The 24,286-nt window shown below is 39.8% G+C and overlaps 1 protein-coding gene across 2 annotated transcripts in view; it reads left to right on the forward strand.

Moving 5' to 3' along the window:
- The first annotated feature begins 216 nt into the window (after nt 1-216).
- Mhcl (Myosin heavy chain-like) overlaps nt 217-24,286 on the forward strand; it is a 138,450-nt gene continuing 114,380 nt past the window's right edge. Inside the window, exons 1-4 of one of the 2 annotated variants that reach the window (XM_065234855.1) lie at nt 217-374; nt 5,715-5,936; nt 9,587-10,075; nt 10,139-10,279. In XM_065234855.1, coding sequence (XP_065090927.1) covers nt 351-374; nt 5,715-5,936; nt 9,587-10,075; nt 10,139-10,279 — 876 coding nt within the window. In that variant the 5' untranslated portion in view covers nt 217-350. The remainder of the gene's footprint in view (nt 375-5,714; nt 5,937-9,586; nt 10,076-10,138; nt 10,280-24,286) is intronic. The other variant, XM_065234856.1, reaches the window with a different exon arrangement.

A 24,286-nucleotide genomic window follows, 5' to 3' on the forward strand; every position in this document is an offset into this window, starting at 1 on the left:
GTTTTTGTTCATGTTCCAGTAAAAATGTCATGTTTTTTTTTTTCTTCAATCAACTAGACAGTTGCTCAAAAAGCTAATCTTTCTTTATTCTCTAATTTTTAAAGGTACGAAGATCGTTAAAGATACGGAGCCGCCGAAAAGAAAAGGAAAAGCTTCCCAGCGGCATCACAGCTGATTATAGTGCATCATTTTTTGCCCAACTCGATGTCGATCGCGAACAGGACCGAGGAAATGAAGAAGTAGTTGCCCTAGCCAATACAACCACATACATCGACAGCAATGGAGAACTGGTGGAGCGGGTTTCTTTTACCACCGTTAACGTATCACAGTCGGATAGCTCCGAAACGTCTATGAATTCGGTAACTGTTAATCAGGTGAGAAAATGCAACACAGGTAAACATATCATATAGTTCTTACTACAGCAATATTACTTAAAATAGACAATCTTGATGCCTGCAAATATTTATGCTGAACAAGAACAATGTTAAACATCCAATGTACCAATGATCGATTCTCTTCGTTGATTTTCTATGCCTTGATTCCTTGAAGAGTCCAAAAATGACAGTCATGATGGCTAATATGCCCTATCACTCAAACTTTTCTAGAGGACAATAATCGGACACTGTTTTGACATCACTCATGAACTTTGAACTCCCTGTTTGCTGCACTGCAGTTGTATTGTTGTTAGTTTAGGCTCTGAACCATTTGGTGGATTATTTTAACTTTTGGTTAAAATTTGACAGATGGAAAGTTATCGATTAACCCTGCTATCCGAGCATGGTTATTTCTGACAGACAAGAAGTTAAATTTTGACAACCGTGGCTCGAAAACCGGTCGAGCGACAGCACAGGGATTTTCGAACATAGAAAATAACTTTCGAAATGTCACTTTTAACCACGAGTTAAGTTTAACTCGGCAAATGGTTCACAGCCTTAGTGAAAGCTGATATTTGTGCTCTTGAAATGTCGTGGTACCTCAATCAGAAATATGGTTTTTATAGCGGTTCGCCTTAATGACTCGGATACTAAGGCTCTGAACCATTTGGTGGATTATTTTAACTTTTGGTTAAAATTTGACAGATGGAAAGTTATCGATTAACCCTGCTATCCGAGCATGGTTATTTCTGACAGACAAGAAGTTAAATTTTGACAACCGTGGCTCGAAAACCGGTCGAGCGACAGCACAGGGATTTTCGAACATAGAAAATAACTTTCGAAATGTCACTTTTAACCACGAGTTAAGTTTAACTCGGCAAATGGTTCACAGCCTAAAACGTAGTGTCGTGCTTGTCGGAATGGATGCTTTACTTTGAAGAAAAAAAATGTTCGCAATCATATCAGCCACTCCCCAGTTCACTTCATTGTAATTTTTAATTGTAATTGTTCAGTGCATATTCCGTGGCTTCCGCTAAGTTGACGTATCTAGGCATCAACACCAAGATAGTGATGTGACGAGATCGTATTTATCTGTAATATCGATATCATAACGATATCAGATTTTGAGTATCGTTATCGGGTCCGATATACAATATATTCAATGGAAAATATGTTATTTCATTCCCTTTCAACTTAGGCTCTGAACCATTTGGTGGATTATTTTAACTTTTGGTTAGAATTTGACAGATGGAAAGTTATCGCTTAACCCTGCTATTCGAGCGTGGTTATTTCTGACCTCGTTTCTGACAGACAAGAGGTTAAATTTTGACAACCGTGGCTGACTTCTGCTCGAAAACCGATCGATCGGTAACACAGAGATTTTCGAACATAAGAAATAACTAAGGCTGTGAACCATTTACCGAGTTAAATTTAACTCGTGGTTAAAAGTGACATTTCGAAAGTTATTTTCTATGTTCGAAAATCCCCGTGCTGTCGATCGACCGGTTTTCGAGCCATGGTCGTCAAAATTTAACTTCTTGTCTGTCAGAAATAACCATGCTCGGATAGCAGGGTTAATCGATAACTTTCCATCTGTCAAATTTTAACCAAAAGTTAAAATAATCCACCAAATGGTTCAGAGCCTTAATAATGCATTTGGAAAATCAAAAATATCGCCCTCACATATACAAAAATATTCTGTCCACTCTTCGAGGCTACATCGCTCAAAATTCGCCGTGTTATCGAAAACAAATGCTCCCAAGGGCCGAGGTTGTAATATTTGACACTAGTTTTAGAGCTACCTGTAACAAACATGGAAACGTACTCTTCTCAATTGTCCTAAGGCTCTGAACCATTTGGTGGATTATTTTAACTTTTGGTTGAAATTTGACAGATGAAAAGTTATCGATTAACCCTGCTATCCGAGCGTGGTTACTTCTGACAGACAAGAAGTTAAATTTTGACGACCGTGGCTCGAAAACCACTGGACGTGCTGTCAAATCAGTCTACTGATCATTCTTGTATGAAACTGGTTCCAAACGTAAATAAACGCTGTAGGTTTCCTGGGGGGGGGGGGGGGGGGGGTACGTGCTTTAAAATCAGCCTACTGATCATTCTGGTATGAAACTGGTTCCAAACGTAAACAAACGCTGTAGGTTTCTTATGGCTTGTTTACGTTTGGAACCAGCTATGCGAGGTAGGCGACGATTGTTCGTATTTGACAGCACGGGGATTCTCGAACATTTCAGTGCCAACATTTCAAAGGGGCGTAATTGCATTTGTAAACATTGGCTTTAGTCGTCGATTTCTCGTGAATGAAAGCTCACTCATGAAAATGAATGGCACCAGCATGGAGAGGTATGTTTCCTGTATCAACTAGCATTTGTAATTTGGAGAAGTGGGTTTTAAATTGCGAGAAATCGACGTCTAAAGCCATTGTTTACAAAAGCAATTACGCCCCTTTGAAATGTTGGCACTGATTTTTTTAACCACGAGTTAAATTTAACTCGGCAAATAGTTCACAGCCAGTGCCGAAAAATAGCACATGTCTTTGCTGTCGCTCTTCGCATGTCGGTCTCATAGTTGTTTTTGTCAAAACTGAGTTTTTCAATGCAAACTGTAGGGTAGAGAAGTACTTCGACCTAAGCGCTCATTTTGGGTCTATCAAGCAGAAAACATCAAATAAATCCATGATTTCGGCGTTAACAGGTAAATTATGCGTTTGGTACGGTACTTCAGTTCAAATGCTACCGAACGAAGTCAATTGATGAATCTACGTTACGGTCGTCCAGTAGATGGAAATGATGTTAAAATGATAATGACGTTTTGCTGCCTGTCAACTCGTATGGAATATTTTTAAGTACATCATCACTTTTGTGGTTTTGGATTTCAAACCTAGGTGTCGCATGCACTGGTGCAGTTTCGCGTAGATTCTTCAATAAAAACGCGTGATATGAATGTTTGCACCCAATATTCTCAATTACAAATGAAGTGCTCCAACCGAATCAATCTTTATCCGATAGGCCGAAGTGAATTCATTGGCGTTTCAATGCGTTAGGCCGAGTTTAGAATCCGTAGGCCGAGTTTGGCGTCAATAAGCAGTGTTAGACTTTAAACAATACACTGGAGTCGCTTTTTACGTGGTTTTTTTTACACGGTTTTTTTTACGCGGTTTTTTTACGCGGATTTCGGAACTTACACGGTTTTTTTTACGCGGATTTTGGAATTTACGCGGTTTTTTTACGCGGATTTCAGAATTAACGCGGTATATCGTTATACACTAGAGTCGCTTTTTACGCGGTTTTTTTTACACGGTCTTTTTTTACGCGAATTTCGGAATTTACGCGGTTTTTTTTACGCGGATTCCGCCAATTACGATCTTTTCCAACGCTGGGCCCATCAGTAATAATAACATTCCGTTTGGTGCTAAACTGCGCTAGATTAGGAAATGGGTTGTGCTTAATATGCCGGAAATGGGGTAGTTAACTCTAGTTAATCACCTATGTTTTCAGAATACTGGATAAACTCAACAACTTTGTTCTGGAAAAGTTTGGAAAGACAACCAAATTAGTTGTCCCATCACATAAGAGCCAATGTTGTGAACGGCACGAATCATTGTTGGGTAGTTTGTGGTAAAAATAAGGAATTTTATCCTATTTTTTAGTGACTAAAATTGTGTTATAGTCGATTACTAAGTGAAATGTCAATCGATTTGAATAAAACCAGTTTCATCTCAAAGCTAAAATTGTCCTTCAGAATCGTTTGAACCAAATTGACGATAGTAAAGATTGTACTAGAAAAATTTGCAACACTTTCTTTAATGTATAACTTTTTATTGCATCTGTAAAAATTGATGAAATTAAACTAGTTTAGAGTGTAATGTTTACATGTGATAAATCTCGTCACAATCTGTCAAGTGGTTATCGAGATGGTTTTCAAGCCAGAAGTGCTTCGACAAAACATTATGGGAGCGGTCGTGGAATATCCAGGCCAGTCCCACAGGCGGATCGCCAAACAGTTTGGAATCGACTATTCGACCGTGTCCCGTGTGGTAAAATCGTTCAAGGAGACCCAGATGACCCAGCGGCGAACTGGCAACGGAAAAAAAGCGAAGACGACCGACTCCGTGAACGCGAGGAAGGCTAGGGATTACTTCAAGCGCAATCCGAACCTTTCGATTCGGGACGTGACCAAGAAGGTCAATTCTTCAGTCTGGTTCATCCAGCAGACAATGAAGCGGGCCGGACTTCATGTCTTCAAGGTAAGGAAGCCTATGCTGCATTTCCTGTAGCTGTTTACTCGGAGCTGTGTAACTATTCCTGAGGTTGCTTACGCTGGCGGTTTACCGGGGCCTTTAGTTCCGTGGCTGCTTACACTGGTAGTTTGCTGATTGGGTGTGATATCGATCGGGTGATATCGACTGGGTTAATGGCCGGAATGCTGACTGCTCTGGCTGGTGGACTGATCGAGGTGTTGGCTAGAATGTTGAATCTGCTGGCTTGTACGATGATCGAGTGGTTGGCCGGAGTGCTAACTGTGCAGAGTTGTGTGTTGGCTGATGTAATTGTTGGCTGTACTCTGGCTGGTATGATGGCTGGTGTGTTGGAAGATATGATGGGGCCGTTGGTAACTCATATACACATCACTTTAATTCAGCATACCGTGTACCAAAACGAATCTTGATGCAAACTCAACTCTTTTATCCAACATCCCAGTGATTTCTCATGGAAGGGCAGAGGATTTCTCGGCTTCCAACAAAGCGATTATTACGTCAACACATTCCTAACCACTCGGGCGCGCCGGCGTTGATATTGCCTATAGATTCCATAGATAAGCGGAGGCGAAGTAGAATGTAGCCAAACAAACTGTTAGTAAGTGTAGCCAAACGAGCATGACGTCATCATGTCATTTTTCGCGGGGGAAGTATGGTAATATTATGAGCAAAATTATTATTTATTTTCATTCCATTATTCATTCTCTTGAGTTGCATTTATTTATGTTTTAATTCATTGGGAAAAAAGTTTTATTTACCAATCTCAAAATAGCCATTGACTACCAATTACTATTGATTTATTTCGCGGAAAAAGGAAGAAAGAAATATTACGTGATTACCTCGATTCATTGTTGCAAAGATTTTCTTTCCACTTTATTTTGAATCTAGGCGTCGATCACGCTATTGATGATGTTTGAATACTTTACCCTAACATATGTGCTTGAAATTTGTGACCAACTTTTAATGATCTGTCAAATGTGTGGCTGACCATGCCTTGCTTGGTATCTTCAATTTATGTCATAATCCAAATAAAAAAAAATATTTTGGCTAATGATTGTTTCTTTTAGACGAAAGTACTACCTCCTGTGCCACCAAGGCCACCCAAGCGCGGCATTCTGAAAGGATCGCGTTTGAACCTGAACGAATTTGGATCCGATGGTGGAGGCTCGTACTCTTCGATGTCTCCGGATTCTAAAACAGAATTAATGCGAAACACGTTACAAAACGAACGAATGAACTATTCACAGCAATCAAGACATTCCGTGGAAAATCTTAGGATTGTTGGAGAGGTAAGATTCTTTGAATCAACAATAACTCAACAGGTTTCATATGAAATGATGACACTTTGTGCAAGGTGTTAATCAAATCTTCAATTGATGATCCTCGTGGTGAGAGCATGAAATATCGATATAATGATGATTTTAAAATTCCTTCACGGTGAGATATGGGTGAGAATCTTTAAAATGCATGTATTTTTTTTTAACTTAAACACTGGCACTTCGGAATTATAACATGTTATAAGGCTTTCTTGATGAAATTTTTCTTGTCGATAATTATTACAACATGTATAAGTCTGTAGTCTAAATAAAGCATTTTTTTTTTGTTTATTTGGTTTTTGCTACGGAGAAAAAACGTCAAGGCTACTCGATAGACACATTCATTTTTTTTTCGATTTTCGCATGGATAGATAGATTTTAACTTATTTATCCCCGTAGTAAAACCAAATTAAGAAAAAATGCTTAGTTTAAACAATACAAGTATTTTAAAAATTACCTCCCATACCTCCTCGTAAAAGATAAAAACTTTTCGTCTGGCCTTAAAAATATACACATTGAAAAAAAATCAAAATTTCGGTAAAAAAATAAAAAATAAACTGATAAAACTCCAAATAGCGGAACGGCGTTTTAATAGGGTAAGTGTGCTAGTTTTGACACTAGTGCTCCTACTGCCTTAATCAAATTAAAAAATAATGTTTCATGGTTTTATTTGTATAAATATATATGTACTAAAATATATGTTCTAACCTTGTAACTTGTAATATTTTTTGTAAAGAATGAAACAATGTGAAATTTAAGATAAGACCAATTAGAGAACCACTAGGGCCAAAAATTGAAACACACCCTATAGTAGTGTCCCGATTTTGTCAGCTCCTCCGTGCATCAGACTATAATTCCAAATCTTTCTCAATCATGGATGTTTAAGGGGAAGTTCGAAAAAAAAAATACGTTTTGATTTTTCTAAAAATATTGGAAAAAGGTAGGGGAATTTACGTATTCTCGTCAATCTAAGCAGCGTCCGCACTTCTATTAGCATTTTCACAGCGTCACGCACATATATGACGTGTATGTTTGTTTCAATTCATCTGCTGCTTGCTTCTCCATCCATTCCAATCGACAGAATTCTTCAAAACTGTTTGAAAACGATTTTACAACGCTCTAAACTTCTCAGGTGAGTGTGACTATTGTCGTCAACCTCTTTTTCTTCGGCAACCTTCCCATTAGAACTGCGTGTTAACCAGCTGTTCTATTATCGGCAACTCGAAATCAGCCCCATTTTGTAGTACGTATGCTTCATTTGAAGAAAAATCTGGCATAACAGGATTGCTCGGTCCTACAAATATAATCAGATTGAAGCTGAAAGACTAAAGAATCGTTTGGATACATTCAGGGAAGTGTGTTGATGGTAAAACATAGTGAAATTAACGTTTAAATTTTGGTTGCCGAAAACAGTCAATGGGTGCCGAAGCCGACATTTACCCTATCAAAAATCTAAAAAAATCAAATTTTTTCTAATTTTTCAAAGAAAATTCACGTGCATTTTTTTTTATAAGTCATTATGGCATAAAGTTGGACTCAAAAAACCACAAAACATCGACTTTTCTGCTTTGCTGAGAGTCCAATTTTTTTTCATGAAGAGATAGAAAAAGTATTTTTACATGTTATTTTTGACAAAAATCTAAGGAAGAAACTGATTTTCTTGGATTTTTGATAATTTTTCCCAATACTTGTAAAAAAATAAAAACGTACCGAGAATATTTTTTTTATTTTCGGGTCCGTAAGCTTCCCCTTAATATAAACTTTTATGCAATAAGGGCACTGAAAAGCGCATGGGTTTAGTAGAAATTCAGAAAAGGATTACAAAAAGAGGGTTGTCAAAATCGGGTCATTACTGCATTTGTTAAACTTTTGCTTATTGTTAACTCATTTTGCCTCGTATTTTGCTATATAAAATGGATCCGGAATTATGTAATCATTGAATGTTATGATGGTGTTTTGTTTTTGTAAGTTGCATTAAATGTTTGTAAAGTATTGACACATAAAACGGGTCAATTTCACTTTCAGAAAGTCACATTCATTGGTTTTATCATTTGCACTACTCGCTTATTCGCGATCATAGAATCGTTGATTATTACTATCTGAAAGTAAAATTAAAAGCTTTACACATACTTATTTGACTCAGTTGGTAAAGGGACAGCTACAAAGTAAGCCCATGCTGGAGGTGGCTGGGTTCAATTCCCGGTTCGGTCAAGGAATTTTTCGGGTTGGAAAATTTCTCGACTTCCCTGGGCAGTATGATTGTACTTTCCACACAATTATACTAATGTAAGAATGGTACAGGCATCGAAAGCTCTCAATTAATAATTGGGGAAGTGCATCTTCAACACTAAGTTGAGAGTACGCAATAAGCTAATATGCGATAATCAATAAGCTGTAAATGCGAAGAAGAAGAAGAAGAATACGTACTTTACAACTTTTCTAGCAGCTTACAAGCTAGGTCTGGCGAAGACGTAATGATTTTCAAATCAATTTAAACTGTCAAAATCGAACCAGTTTTTACTATTATTTCAAGACGAATTATAAGTAGGGGGAGGAGGGGAATAGTGAGCATCCCGCAGTTTGGCCCTGGATCTCTAGCTGTATGAAACAAATCAACTGGAAGGAGGTTCAATATCATTATGATATTGATCCTACCACCAATAAATTTGTTCCGAACGGCCGGAAGTCCAAGCTGGTGCACGGGATGCTCACTATGCCCCACCTGTTCACTATGCCCCTCCCTACCCGTAGGTATGAGAAAAATACGTAATTCCTGTTTTTTATTATTTAGTTCTTATCAACTACCTAATCAAAACAAACAAATTTATCAACTGGGAAAATCAGACATCTTAGATTTGTTATTGAATAGTCTTTTCTTAATTTTCATTTTCTGCAAGTTTTTCAAACGATATGAAATTAATAAATTGATCAGCTTAGATTGAATATAATGGAATTCAGGCAAATTGATTGGAACGTTGAAAAGTATCGAGGACATCTCGTTAAAAAAATCATTAAAAATACAATGAGTTTCATTGTAATTGGAACCATGATATTTATTGTTAAAACATTAGTCATTTTTGTCGATTACCATAAAACCACAACGAAATTCATGGTTCACAACAATGGAAGTCATGGCTAAAAATATTTCATTATTGATATAAACCACAATTAAATATCTACAATAAACATTTTTAAATCAACAGAACGTTAGTTGATTATACTACCGTTTTGTTAAATCATCTTTATTTATTGTTCAAATAACGGACAAACGAATCAATACTAAAATATTGTTAATCGTAGTTCTACATTATTTTTATTGAATTTGAAATCTATTTCTCTGCGTGAGATTAGTTAGTGCTATGTTAGTTATTTTTATATTTATTAAAGAGGCTTTCAGCCGAACGCTGGTTCGTCTCCGGAGGTGTTATGTGTGTTTTCTGTTGTATGGCCCAATCTAGGAAAATAAAACGTTTTTGGCAATTTTGTGCAATCACATGCTGCCGTTATATAAGCATAAACGTCCTACGGCACATAAGAATTTCATATAATAAAGGACAGTTTTGCATATAACCGCAGTATGTATGTATGCAAAATGTTCCTTAATGACACACAAAATATTCCAGGTGAATCCTGTCAACCTAAATCATCTACATGTGGCAACGTCTCCATCTCCAAGTGCCGGTAGTCTTACCGATACAACAAATTCATCCTTTGCAACGCCACCATTTTCCTTGAGTCCAGTTGGAGAATCTCAAGGATCATACCGCTGGTCTCGGGTACAAGCTTTCGAAGAAACAAGTCTTCCGCTGCCACCAATTAAGTTAGTAACTTTACCACCTGCTCGAGAGCTGGTGATCAAGCGACAAAAAACACCAAGAAATGATTTTGGATTTAGTCTAAGGAAGGCTATGGTTCTGGTTCGAACTAATCCCCTGCTATCACCAATATTACAACCAGTTATTTTTGCCGAACCAAGTGCCAATACCAGCACTTCTACTGGTTTACTGCCCGGCGACCGACTTCTTAAAGTGAATGGATTATCCGTAGAGGAAATGTCTCGTGAAACGATAATTGAAATGATAAGAAACAGCGGGGACAGTGTAATAGTGCAGGTACAGTAGGCGGAACTTAAGTCTATATTGTAAAAGATATAAATTAAAATAAATAATTTTTAGGTGCAACCAGTAGCGGAACTGGCGGAACTTTCCCGTCGTTGTATGACCAGCGCCAGTGACGATAGTGATCGATTTTCATCCATGGATGTTATAGAATGCAATACATTACGCCGCAGTGCCAGCAAACGCCTCAAAGCTGAGGTAAGTCCTTTTGATTTTCTTTCGTAGAACGTTATATGAACTTCTAGAAATCATGACAAGATTTCCGATGTTCACAGTGCTGAGTGTAATATAAAGCGGGATCATCATATTATATAACATTGTCTTAAAGAAACGATCCAGCCTCAGGCTTGTTCTGTCTACTGCTTGATTTAGTTTAAGACCACTTTCAATATAAAAGAAGAACACATCTGTTGCAGTTTGTAACTGAAGATAAACTCATCTTTATTCACTTGTTTGTCAGGAAGGTCTCCGAAGAGAGCAAGAGAGTGTTCTGTTCATTATAATGTGTTAGTGTTATACAGAGCGAACCAGTACACTACAGTCCTCCATCCTTCGACAAGATTCTTTACAGAATCTAATTTGTTACTATTTCATGCATACAAAAATTCTTACAACCGTAATGTTCAATTAACAATCGATTAATTCGACAGCACGTAATGCCTAAATACATTTTCTTCTTTTCACTAAATTCTTCGAAACAGCATGCCCAGAACCGTTTTGTTGATTTCGTTCCCTTATGCGCTCGGACCTTCTAATGCCTGTAATTGAACATTCAGAATTATGGTTAAACGTTCCATTTGCAGAACGGTTAGAAAGGGTTTCTTCAGGAAATCCATAAAAATCAGGTTCATCGTCATCTTCCCTACATCGTTTATTGCTAAGTTTTACCATTGAGTTTCTAGTTGACGTTTTGATTTCATTCAAACGCAACTGATCTCGATGTGCTGATTTGATAATTCCGTTAATTTAAATTTGAAAAACGTTAATCGATATTCTTTTTACAAACGTAGCTAGCATCCAACCAGCGTTCAGCATCTTTTGGGCGATGATTCCGATACCATAACTTGTCTCCTGGTTTCAAGTTATTGAACTTGTCGATTTGGGGAACCACCCGATCTAGTACAGGATTCGAATTTTCAATTGTATCCAGATGACGGGGAACTAAGTTCTGTTTATAACTGTTCTTAGGATTAATTAGATCCAAAAGAATCTTCGGTTTATAAGAAAACACATGTTCCGAAGGAAACGTACTAGTTTTGGTGAGACAACTGTTTCTGTAATTTATAAGGAAATAACACATTTGTTCTTCCACATCTGTAAACTTCATTCGAGAGTCTAACAAACTTTTTGAAAACTTCCTTCACTGTTCGTACAGCTCTCTCCGCCTGCCCGTTGCTTGCAGGGTGATATGGTGGACTTTTGAGAACAACTATTCCTTGTTTTTGCATAAAATTAACAAATTCAGACGCATTAAAAGGTGGTCCTCCATCGGTCACCAGAACATCAGGTAAAGGGTGATACGGTCAAAATTTGGTCAAGGGAAAACGCGTGTAAATCGGTGAAATCGTTTATTTAAAAAATCAAATTAAATTTCTTTTTCAAGTTCAATTAGTATAAAATTCAGGAAAAATATTCAGTTAGGCTTCCGCTTTTCCAAATCCGAATTGCCGGGCCTTACGCTTGACCCCTGCTATCAGATTTTGTACAGCCACCTTGTCCACCTTCTTCGCCGCAGAAAGCCAGTTTGCCTTGAACTGCTGCTCGCCCTTAGCAGTTTTTTTGGTCTTCTTTAGGTTCCGCTTGACAATAGCCCAGTATTTCTCAATTGGGCGGAGCTCTGGCGTGTTGGGAGGGTTCTTGTCCTTGGGAACCACCTGCACGTTGTTGGCGGCGTACCACTCCATGGCCTTTTTACCGTAATGGCAAGATGCCAAATCCGGCCAAAACAGTACGGAACAACCGTGTTTCTTCAGGAAAGGCAGCAGACGTTTATTCAAACACTCTTTCACGTAAATTTCTTGGTTGACAGTCCCGGAAGCTATGAAAATGCTGCTTTTCAAGCCACAGGTACAGATGGCTTGCCAAACCAGATATTTCTTTGCGAACTTTGACAGTTTCATGTGCTTGAAAACATCTGCTACCTTTCCCCTTCCTTTTGCCGTATAAAACTCCTGTCAGTCAAACTTCGTCAGCATCGTCGTGTACAGCCTCCGGGATCGCGCTTTGGCCGTCGTATTTTGTTTATCATCGCGATTTGGAGTCACTACCTTCTTGTAAGTCGATAGTCCGGCTCGTTTTTTGGCTCGATGCACGGTTGTAGACGATACACCCAGCTTATTTGCGGCATCTCGGAGAGAGAGGTTAGGGTTTCGCTTGAAACTACCGGCAACTCTCTTTGTCGTCTCAGCGGCTTCCGGTTTTCGATTTCCCCCCGATCCAGACTTCCTGGCTGTCGACAAACGTTCCCCAAACACTTTAATTACATTTGTAACGGTTGATTTGGCAACTTTTAGCGATTTTGCCAACTTTGCGTGCGAGTAGCTCGGATTTTCGCGATGCGCGAGCAAAATTTTGATACGCTGCTCTTCTTGCTTGGACGGCATTTTGACAACTGAAGAGTGAATTCCAAAATCAAAATAGGAGCAACATTCTACACACACACACCTTCAAAATGAGGGGTGTTCAGGTTTTTTAAATGCAAAATTGAAAGAAATACGTCAAGTTGATATTGACCAAATTTTGACCGTATCACCCTTTAAACCGAATCTTGCAAAGATATTTAAAAACTTTTTAATAACTTTGTTTGTATCCGTACCGTACCTCATATACTCTAGTTCTACCCATTTTGAGAAGCTGTCAACGACTACCAAGAAAATCTTTTCCCCAAAATAGAAAAAGTCAGCATGCACTCTGCTGAACGGTCGACACGTCGGCGTCCACGAAGACTCCACTTTTTTTTCGGTGTGACTAGTGTCTGACTACAAGCATTATAGCTTTTGACATAATGTTCAATGTCCGCATTTATGCCGAACCAGAACACAGTTCTGCGAGCGAGTTGCTTGATTTTCACAATACCATCGTGATTAGAGTGTAATAATTTTAGGGTTTTTTGTTGTAGTGACTTCGGCACAACTACTCTGTTTTTGAATAGCAGGCAACCAGAGTATATTTCAAGGTCATGTGATTGGGCTTTAACATCTTTTAGAGTTCTATCAACTCTATCTGGCCAACCTTTACGGAGATAATCTATAATCTGCAATAGTAGGCCATCTTTTTCAGTTTCTTCTGCTATGAGATGAAAATCCAAAGGAAGTTCTGTCGTAAAATTTAAACTATTTATGCATTCCCTGTCCAGGTTTCCAGGTACAGCACACGGTAAAGGAAAACGGGAGCAAAAATCTGCATTCCCCATTCTCCGAGAAGGTCGATATCTAATTTCAAAACTGTATATGGATAACTCCATTATGAAATTGTAAGCGTGGAATGTTTACCTTCTTTCCCAAACACTCCTAGCAAGGGTTTATGATCAGTATAAATTACGAAATGTTGACCATATAAATATTTGTGGAATTTCTTCACACAACTTACAACCGCAAGTGCCTCCAAATGAAGTATTGGGTATTTCCTTTGCGCATCATTTAAAGTGAAAGAGGTAAAGTATATTAGTTTCTCTTGACCCTCAACATCATGTGCCAATACGCCAGCTAACCCATAATTACACGCGTCTGTAACTACTATTAGTGGCTTTTTAGGATCAAAATATTCCAAAACACTAGGTGTCTGCAAAACTTTCTTACATTTGTCAAACCTTTCATTACATTCGACAGTCCAAATATACTTGGTGTCCTTTTTTAAAAGACTGTAAAAACAGCTCAGTTTTGTTGACAGGTTAGGTATAAACTTCCCATAAAAAATTATGAGTCCTAGGAAAGCTTTCAGTTCCGTTGGGTTTTTAGGTGGATTTGCGTTTGCAATTGTGTCAACTTTGTCTGGATTTGGCAACAAACCCTCACTGGTAATATCATGACCAAGAAAAGAAAGTTTGTCAACAAAAAACTTGCACTTACTAAGCTTTACTTTAATGTTTGCATCATTCAATCGTTCTAACACCTGATACAGCTTATTTTTACAATCCACCCAATTCTTGCCTGAAATCAAGACATCATCCAGATAGCACGAAACTCCTTCAATACCTTGAAGCACCTGATCCATGACCTGTTGGAATATGGCAGCAGATGAAGCTGCTCCTTGAGGAAGACGATTATACGTATAGAGACCTTTTATGGTATTAATTGTCATGAATCGTTTTGAGCTATCTGAAAGCTGCAATTGGGTATAAGCCCCAGCCAGATCTAGCGAACAGAAAACCTTACTTCCAGCTAATGTCGCAAAAATGTCCTGTGCTATAGGTAGTGGATATGTATTCGGAACAATCAATTTATTTATTGATACCTTACAATCCACTACAAGACGTATGTCGTTATCTTTTTTTACTATAGCTATAACAGGTGATGCCCATTCACTTGCTTTAATTGGCGTGATTATTCCACTATTCTCAAGTGAATTCAAATGATTGATGACCTTCTCTTTCATGCGCAATGGTACAGTGTAAGCTTTTTTAAAAACAGGGCGATCTTCTTTAAGAATAAGATCCGCCTCGAAACCAGAAATTGGATTTGAAAAATCTTTACTAAAAACCTTCTCAAACTTTTGTTTGATATCATCAAGTATCACTTCCTTCTCGTCTTTGGATTTCACATTATTCACACAAGCAGAATCTAAGAATTGAGCCAATCTCGGCCAATTAATGGTATAAAACTGTTACATCCTTCTAACACTACTAGCATTACATTGCGCGTCATATTATTCAAAGAAACACACACGTTTATGTAACCTAATATGTTGAGTCTAGCTCCATTCACAACGGAAAGTTTCCGTTTACATGGCAACAGTGATAGATCATTGAAATTTGTTAAATATTTTTGCTCACTCAAAACCGAAACAGCTGATCCGCTGTCTATTTCCATTCGAAAACCCTTTCCGTTAATAACAGTCATTACAAACACCGGTTCATTTACCTGTAATCCTGATGTAATAGACATACAGACCAGATCTTCATCCGAGTCACTCGCTACCGAACGGTCATCTCGCTTAAAGTTGTATCCTTTCTCCTCCTCGGTAACGCTGTTCACAAAACGAATGGATTGGCGCGATCGTTGCAGCTTGAAACACGTTTTCCTTACATGTCCACGTTGCTTGCAATAACTGCACAGCACATTCTTCCACCTTTGCTGCGAATTGGACCGACTGCGGCTACGATAATTGCTCCTATACTGATCGTTTCTGAATGCTGTTGGGTGTACTTCTCGCCGACCATTGTTCCTGGGTTGATCTCGACGACTGCGGGGACCGAGCCTTTCAATAGCGCTCACCCGCTCAGTAGGCTGCTCCAGTCTTTGAGTGCTTTTAGCTAATTGCTCCCTCGCAATCAAAATCCGTTCGGTCTCCTCAAGGCTTGGTTCTTCTTCCTCGATTAGCCTCTCCCGAACCTTCTTATCGTAAGCACCAAACACTAGGCGGTCACGAATGATATCGTTTTTCATCACACCAAAACCACAGTTCTCTGCGAGAAGTTTCACATCTACGATGAAATCTTCTGCCGGTTCATCTCTTCTTTGGCATCTGTCGTAGAACATAGATTTTTGCACCATCTTTCCGTCTTTTTTATCAAACCTGTTCTTCAAACTAATGATAATATCATCGTATTGAAGCGTATCTAAATTTACACCTGGATACAACTTTTTCAATTCCGTGAAAACCGCGGTACCACTAACAGTTATGAACAATGACTTCCGGTTAGCTTCAGGCACATTATTGTAATTAAACACGTACTGCAGCCTTTCGGCATAATCGCTAAAAGGCGTGCCTGGTATGAAAGGTTCAACGGATCCAATAAAGGTTGACATTCTTCAACACGATCGTTTCACACTACTCACTAGCTTTCTTCTCACTTCTCACAGAGACGGGTCAGCATATGAAAATAACGAGTACCTACAGCGATCTCACTGGAACTCACTAGATAGCTGATTACAGTTACTGCTGTTTTTCTTACTGTTTGTGGTGTTGATGGTGGCTTACCCGATATTGTGGCTGAGCGAGGTGGCAATGCGGAGTGGCGGACGACGATTGCGGCTTAACGGATGAAACAATTTGAATCGATGACCTCAATGATGGCTACTATTAACAATGACGCCAGAAAGTTCGAGCGATGGCCGATGTTTTTTTTTTTATCTAGCTCTTTTATTTGTAAGGCTCAATCGCGTTAGCTTTACGGAGCCGATAATTCATTGTTCTTTGTTTGTAACAAAATTCACTTAATTCTATGTCTAGTAGGAGTTGGGCCGAATACTCGCGGCTTACTCGAGGTTAGAGGGGTACATTGTCGAAGGATAGGAAAAGGGGAGGAGCTTGGGGTAGGGTTTCGTTGTCTCATCAGAGCGATGTCGCCAGTATGAATGGTAGTGTGGTTCTAGATTCGTCTGGAGTTCGACCGGCTATGGTGACCAGTGGGCGACGATGAGACTCATCGAGACGGGGGACAAGACAAACAAAAACTAATAAAGAGATACAAAAGACAAACGAATTAAATTCTTATACTAGACATTTGCAGAAACACATAAATCGACTGCATATAGCAGAGATCACGGGTACCCAACACGTCTCTGATAGGGATATAGGGTTGTCTTCCTTGGGCCTCGAGGGTATTCAAAAGTCGCTCTCTGGCGGCGTCATTATCCGTACATTGCCAAACTGCGTGATCGATGTCATCGTAACCGTTTCCACACCGACAGATGTTGCTTTCCACGAAGTTTATTCTATTGAGATGAGCATCTAGCGAGTATTGGTTGGACATAAGTCTACTCATCACGCGAATGAAGTCACGACTTAAGCCCAAGCCTTTAAACCACGCTCTCGATGAAACATTAGGAATAATTGAATGTAACCACCGTCCAAGATTTCCAGTGTCCCAATCGGTTTGCCAACTCGAAAGGGTACTCTGACGCACTAAATGGTAAAATTCATCGTGTGAAATTTGCCTGTCATAAAAATCGCCTTCCTGCGCGCCCACCTTTGCGAGAGAGTCCGCCTTCTCATTGCCTGGGATTGAGCAATGTGAGGGGACCCATACAAAGGTAATCATATATGATCTTTCGACCAGTACACTCATCTGCTCCCTTACCTTTGAAAGGAAATAAGATGAGTGCCTACTTGGTTTCATCGACCGAATAGCCTCAATCGAACTGAGACTATCCGAGAAGATGAAGTAATGGTCTGCGGGCATGTTGGAAATCATCCCCAATGCGAAGTTGATTGCTGCCAGCTCAGCAACAAAAACGGAACAAGGTTCCTGGAGTTTGCGGAAGGCGCTAGAGTTTTCATTGAAGACACCGAAGCCAGTGGATCCACTGAGACGAGACCCGTCTGTAAAATATCTGTTTACGCAATTGACGTGTTGGTACTTTTCAGTAAAAATACGCGGGATAATAATAGTTCGAAGTTGATCTGGAATCCCATGAATCACTTGTTTCATGTACAGATCATATTCAATTGAGGAACTGCGATTGGTGAAGTGAGCACGGTCTGGAGTATAACAAGGAAGACACATATCCGACGATATGTAGTGGTGGTAGATTCTCATAAATCGAGATTGTGTGTTCAGCCCAAGAATTTCTTCAAAATTTGCAATTATAAGTGTGTTCGTCACTCCGCATTTGATTAGTATTCTGAGAGAGAGCTCCCAGAAACGGTTCTGGAGGGGTTTTACTCCTGCCAGAACCTCGAGACTCATGTTATGCGTTGAGTGCATACAGCCAAGAGCAATACGCAGACAACGATATTGAATTCGTTCCAATTTTATTAGGTGGAATTTTCTTGCCGAGAGAAAGCAGAAAGAGCCGTACTCTAGAACAGAGAGAATTGTTGTTTTATAAAGCGTTATGAGGTCTCCCGGATGAGCACCCCACCATGTGCCGCAAATTGAACGGAGAAAGTTGATCCTCTGCTGACATTTTTGCTACGGGTATGTGTATAATATGTGGCGTAATATGGGTATTCCAAGTGCACTTTGAATCAAACCAGACCCCAAGGTAATTGAAAGACAATGATTGAGTAATGTTTCTGCCCAAAAGATTAACACTCCGAATACGATACCTCCGAAAAACGTGAACGGCAAGTTTGCAATGGCATAACTTAGCCATTTCTTAATGAATTTCAAAAATTGTGGTACCTTTAGAATTCCTAGGGTCTGCAGATTATTTTGATTGTAAAAACATTGCAATTAGAACCGTCTACTTTTTTAAAAATCGAAAAGAGTCGTTACACGTTTTTTGAAAAGTGTGTTTGTAGGGTTTTGCAAGTGGCGCAAGATCTGTAATTTAGATTAATGGGCACAAATGTTCACAACTAGCCAGAATACAGTCATAGTTCCTATATATGGATCCTGGAGACAACGGAACGGTCCTCAAAAAATCCGGAACATCCGTAAAGTGGTCAATCCATGAACCTGATCCTAGAGCCCTGCGGTTTTTTTGGAAACATTAGGAACTGTGATAAAAAAAATATTTGGGTCGTGACATAAACATGTACCTGAATGGTAATGAGACCGTCCTCCGGAAGATCCGGAACATCCGTAAAAGTGGTCAATCCATGAAACTGATCCTAGAGCACCGCAGTTTTTGAAAAACACTAAGAACTGAGATGATATAATGAATTTGGGATCGTGACATAAACATGGACTTTGATGGCCATGATGCCGTCCTCCGGAAGATCCGAAACATCCGTGAAAGTGGAAAATCCATGAAACTGATCCTAGAGCTCCGCTTTTTTTTTACATTAGGATCTGTGATATTAGAATGAATTTGGGACATGGACCCAGATGGCCATCGGACCGTCCAGCGGAAGATCCGGAACATCAGTAAAAGTAGTAAATCCACGATCCTGATCCTAGAGCTCCGCATTTTTTTAACATTAGGAACTGTGATGATAGAAGCAATTTGGGATCGTGACATAAACATGGACCTTGATGGCCATGAAACCGTCCTCCGGAAGATCCAAAACATCCGTGAAAGTGGAAAATTCACGAAACTGATCCTAGAGCCACGGTGGTGAAGTACTGGCTAGAGCGCTGCACTGGGTAATTGCCAAGATTTGGAGGAGATATTACCGGAGCAGTGAATGGAAGGTGTTGTATGCCCAATCTACAAAAAGAGCGACAAGTTGGATTGCTGCAACTACCACGCGATCACAATGCTGAGCGCCGCCTACAATGTACTTTGTCAAATTATATGCCGCCGTCTGTCACCATTTGCAAGAGAGTTTGTGGGGCAATACCAGCCGGGATTCATGGGTTCATATTCGCGAATCGATCCTAGAGCTCTGCAGTTCTTTTTTAAACACTGTGATATAAGAAACCACTGGATCACTTTTACGGATTTTCCGTATCTTCCTATGGTCATCCAGGTCCATGTTTTTGTCACGACCACAAATATCACAGTTCCTAAAGTTTTTGTAAAAAAAACTGCGGAGCTATAGGATCAGTTTCATTGATTAAACTCTTTTACGGATGTTCTGGACTTACCAGAGGATGGCCCCATGGCCATTTGGGTCCATGTTTATGTCATGACTCCAAATTATTTCTTATATCGCAGTTCCACATGCTTTCGAAAAACAAACGTAGAACTCTAGGATCAGTTTCGAGGATTGACCATTTTAAAAGATGTTCTAGATCTTGCGGAGGAAAGTCCCATGGCTTTCTAGGTACATGTTTATGTCACGATCGCAAATTAATTTATATATGACAGTTCCAAGTGTTTTCGATAAAAACGAGGAGCTCTAGGATTAGTTCCTTACATTGCCCACTTTTTCGGTTTTTCGGATCTTCCGGAGGACGGTCCGATGGCCATCTGAGTCCTTGATTATGTCACGATCCCAAATTCATTCTAATATCACAGTTCCTAACGTTTTCAAGAAAACCACGGAGCTCTAGGATCAGTTTCGTGAATTTTCCACTTTCACGGATGTTTCGGATCTTCCGGAGGACGGTCTCATGGCCATCAAGGTCCATGTTTATGTCACGATCCCAAATTCATTCTATCATCTCAGTTCTTAGTGTTTTTCAAAAACTGCGGAGCTCTAGGATCAGTTTCATGGATTGACCACTTTTACGGATGTTCCGGATCTTCCGGAGGACGGCCTATAAACATCCAGGTTCATGTTTATGTCACAACCCCAAATTGCTTCTATCATCACAGTTCCTAATGTTTATAAAAAAACGCGGAGTTTTAGGATCAGGATCGTGGATTTACTACTTTTACGGATGTTCCAGATCTTCCGCTGGACGGTCCGATGGCCATCTGGGTCCATGACCCAAATTCATTCTTATATCACAGATCCTAATGTTAAAAAAACGCGGAGCTCTAGGATCAGTTTCATGGATTGACCACTTTTACGGATGTTCCGGATCTTCCAGAGAACGGTCCCATGGGCATCCAGGTACATGTTTATGTCACGAACCCAAATATTTTTTATATCACAGTTCCTAATGTTTTAAAAAAAAAAAACAGCAAAGCTACGGATGTTCCGGATTTTTTTAGGACCGTTCCATTGTCTCCAGGATCCATATATAGGAACCATGACTGTTTTCTGGCTAATTGTGAACATTTGTGCCCATTAATCTATATTACAGATCTTGCACCACTTGCAAAACCCTACAAACACACTTTTCAAAAAACGTGTAACGACTCTTTTCACTTTTTAAAAAAGTAGACGACTCTATTTTCAATCTTTTTGCAATCAAAATCATCTACAAACCCTAAAAATTCTAAAGATACCACCACTTTTGAAATTCATTAAGAAATGGCTAAGTTATGACATTGCAAACTTGCCGTTACACGTTTTTCGGAGGCTTCGTAGTCGGCGTAAAGTTTTTTACCCACCGTATTCGGAGTGTTAAGTTGCATTTGGGCTGGGTACCGCTTTCGAGTAAACACTACCAGTTCAGTTTTCTGCGGCGAGAATTCGATCCCTAGATTCCTAGCCCAAGAAGACAAGTTATCTAAGGAACTTTGCAATGGTCCTTGCAAGTCCACGGCATGTGGACCTCTTACGGAAACCACACCGTCATCTGCAAGTTGTCTAAGCGTGCATTGTTCTGCCAAACAGTTGTCGATATCTTTGACATAAAAGTTATAAAGAAGAGGGCTGAGACATGAGCCTTGGGGCAGGCCCATGTAGCTAATTCTGGAAGTTGTCAGTTGTCCCAGGGAAAAGTTCATTTGCTTTTCTGACAACAAATTGTACAAGAAATTATTTAAAATTCCAGAAAGTCCACATCTGTGCAGATTGTCTGACAGAATTTCAATGGATACTGAATCAAAAGCCCCCTTAATGTCCAAGAATACTGAAGCCAATTGCTCCTTGTGTGCAAAGGCCAGTTGAATATCTGTGGAAAGCAGCGCTAGACAATCGTTTGTTCTTTTGCTCTTGCGGAACCCTAACTGTGTATTTGATAGCAAGTTATATGTTTCGACCCACTGATCGAGTCTCCGAAGGATCATTTTCTTCAACAATTGCACGAAAGCATCGCAATCGGACGGTATGAGTTATGGTCAGACACTGGTTTGCCAGGTTTTCGAATGGCTATTACTTTGACCTGTCTCCATTCAGGCGGTATAATGTTGTTTTCTAGTAAGGAATTGAATAAGTCTAGCAAGCGTCTTTTAGCGATATCTGGGAGATTTTTCAGAAGATTGAATTTAATCATATCGCTTCCCGGTGAGGAGTTGTTCGATGAAAGAAGAGCCATAGAGAAATCCAGCATTGAGAATGGTCTATCCAGAGAGCTGCCGCTAGGAGACGCTTCTCGAAGAATATTTTGTGCTGGAACTGAGTCCGGACAGACCTTTTTAGCGAAATCGAATATCCATCGGTTGGAGTATTCTTCACTCTCATTAGAAGATGAGCGGTTACGCATGTTGCGAGCCACCCTCCACAAGGTGTTCATTGAGGTTTCTCGTGAGAGTCCCTCGATGAAATTGCGCCAATAACCGCGTTTTTTGCTTTAATTAATTGTTTCAGCTTTGCCTCAAGCTTTGAATATTCCTCGAAGTATGTGGAGGTTTTGTGTCTACGAAAAGCTTTGAAAGCATCAGATTTTTCTACATACAATTTTGTGCATTCTTCGTCCCATCCAGGTGTGGCTGGTCTCCTTTTGAAGGATGCACTTGGAACTTTTCTTTTTTGTGCTTCCAGAGAGCTTTTGTATATCAAATCGGTGAGGAATCGATATTCTTCCAATGGTGGGAGCGTATCTATTGATTCGATACCGATAGTCACCGCCGTTGCATATTTCTGCCAGTCGATGTTCCTTGTAAGATCAAATGGAACTCGAGATGGTTGTGCAGAGTGAGGGCCACACTTAATTGAAATGATGATTGGCAAATGATCGCTACCATGGGGTAGCCTTCCACAGACAATCCAATGATAGTGATCTTGTACACAAAGATATGTCGAGTCGGTTTTCTCGAGCCGGAGGTTTAGCTATACGTGTCACTTCACCAGTGTTCAAAATAGTCAAGTTGAAATCGTCACATAAATCGTAAAAAATTGCCGCTCTATTGTCATCGTATAGATCGCCCCACCCAGTACCATGGGAGTTCATATCACCTAGAAATAATACTGGGGATGGAAGAATCGAAACTAGATTCCAGAGTTGACTACGGCTAATGGAGGTTCTTGGTGGAACATATACTGAAGCTATGCAAAGATTTTTGTTCTTCACATTTATTTGGCAAGCGACGATTTCGACGCCTGATAGAGCAGAAAGGGAAATTTTGTAGAAAGGGTAGCACTTTTTGATCCCTAAAAGTACTCCTCCATAAGCATCGTCTCTATCCAGGCGAATAATGTTAAAATCGTGGAAGTTGAGTTCTTTATCGGAAGAAAGCCATGTTTCACAGAGAGCAAATATATCACAATCAGAATTGTGAAGTAAAAATTTGAACGAGTCTAGTTTAGGCACTAGACTACGGCAGTTCCACTGTAGCACAGTGATCATATCTTCAACCTCGTTCGACGAATTATCCATCGAAAGATATGATTGATGCAAGGAGGGGCCATGAAACAGTCAATTGCTTAAGATATGATTCTAATGTTGGAAGCAACAAAGCAGAAACTAAGCTTCTAAGAGGGTCTTGTATGTTGAACATATTTAATATGAATTCCACAATGTCCGAAAAAGCTAGCAAACCGCGTTCGGACTTGGATTTCTTTTGAGAAGTTTGAGGAGCAGCTTTTTTGTTTTTCTTTTCTTTGTTGGGTAATGGCGGAAAATCCTTACTGCAACCAGGAAGTGGAGCAGTAGGAGCCTTCGATTTAATTTTTTCATCCCCATTACCCTGGGAATTTTGCAATCCTCTGGGAGTGACTTTAGTTTTCTTGCGGCGCACTTTTGGGGAGGAGCATTTTCGTTTTGAGGATCCGTTCGTTTTCAAAGGTGCGTGTACCACCGTAGAGTCACCCTCATCGGATGAGTCAGAGTCCGATTCTTCAGCTGACAAAATCGAAAATTGATTTTCATCTTGGACGGCTGATGCAGCCTTCACCATTTGTGCATATGACTGCTTGGAGCGTCCAGAGATTGAACGCTGCACTTTATCGGAGTGCTGCTTGTACATCGGGCACTCCTGCAAGGGGTGAGGATTCTTTGTGGCAAGAATCCTCTTTGTGGTTTTCACCACATTTGCCACAACGAGTTTTGTTGCCGCAATGGCTGGCTGAGTGTCCCAGCCTTTTGCAGTTGGTACAATTATATACCCTCTGTACAAACAACCGCACCGGAAAAAAAGCACCATCAACTTTGACAAAGTTTGGGAGAACTGAACCAGCGAAAGTCACCCGGAACGAGTCTGAATGCTGATAAACTTTCTGGCCATCTTGCAAAGATACTGAATGCAGTTGCCTAACATCCAGTATCTGTACCTGCTGACCGATTTTCGAGTTTTTGAAGCAACCCGATGCTCGTTTTAAGTCCTCGACACTCAGACTCGCGTCGGAGACCACACCTTCTATCTCCACATCTCGAGAAGGGATGTAGATGTTGTACTCAACACTAAACAGCTCATGTTCAGCAATTTTATTTGCCACATC

Source organism: Ochlerotatus camptorhynchus, unplaced genomic scaffold, assembly GCF_037179485.1.
Source record: "Ochlerotatus camptorhynchus isolate MF236.1 unplaced genomic scaffold, CSIRO-AGI_Acam_v1.1 ptg000443l, whole genome shotgun sequence".
Taxonomy (NCBI): domain Eukaryota; kingdom Metazoa; phylum Arthropoda; class Insecta; order Diptera; family Culicidae; genus Ochlerotatus; species Ochlerotatus camptorhynchus.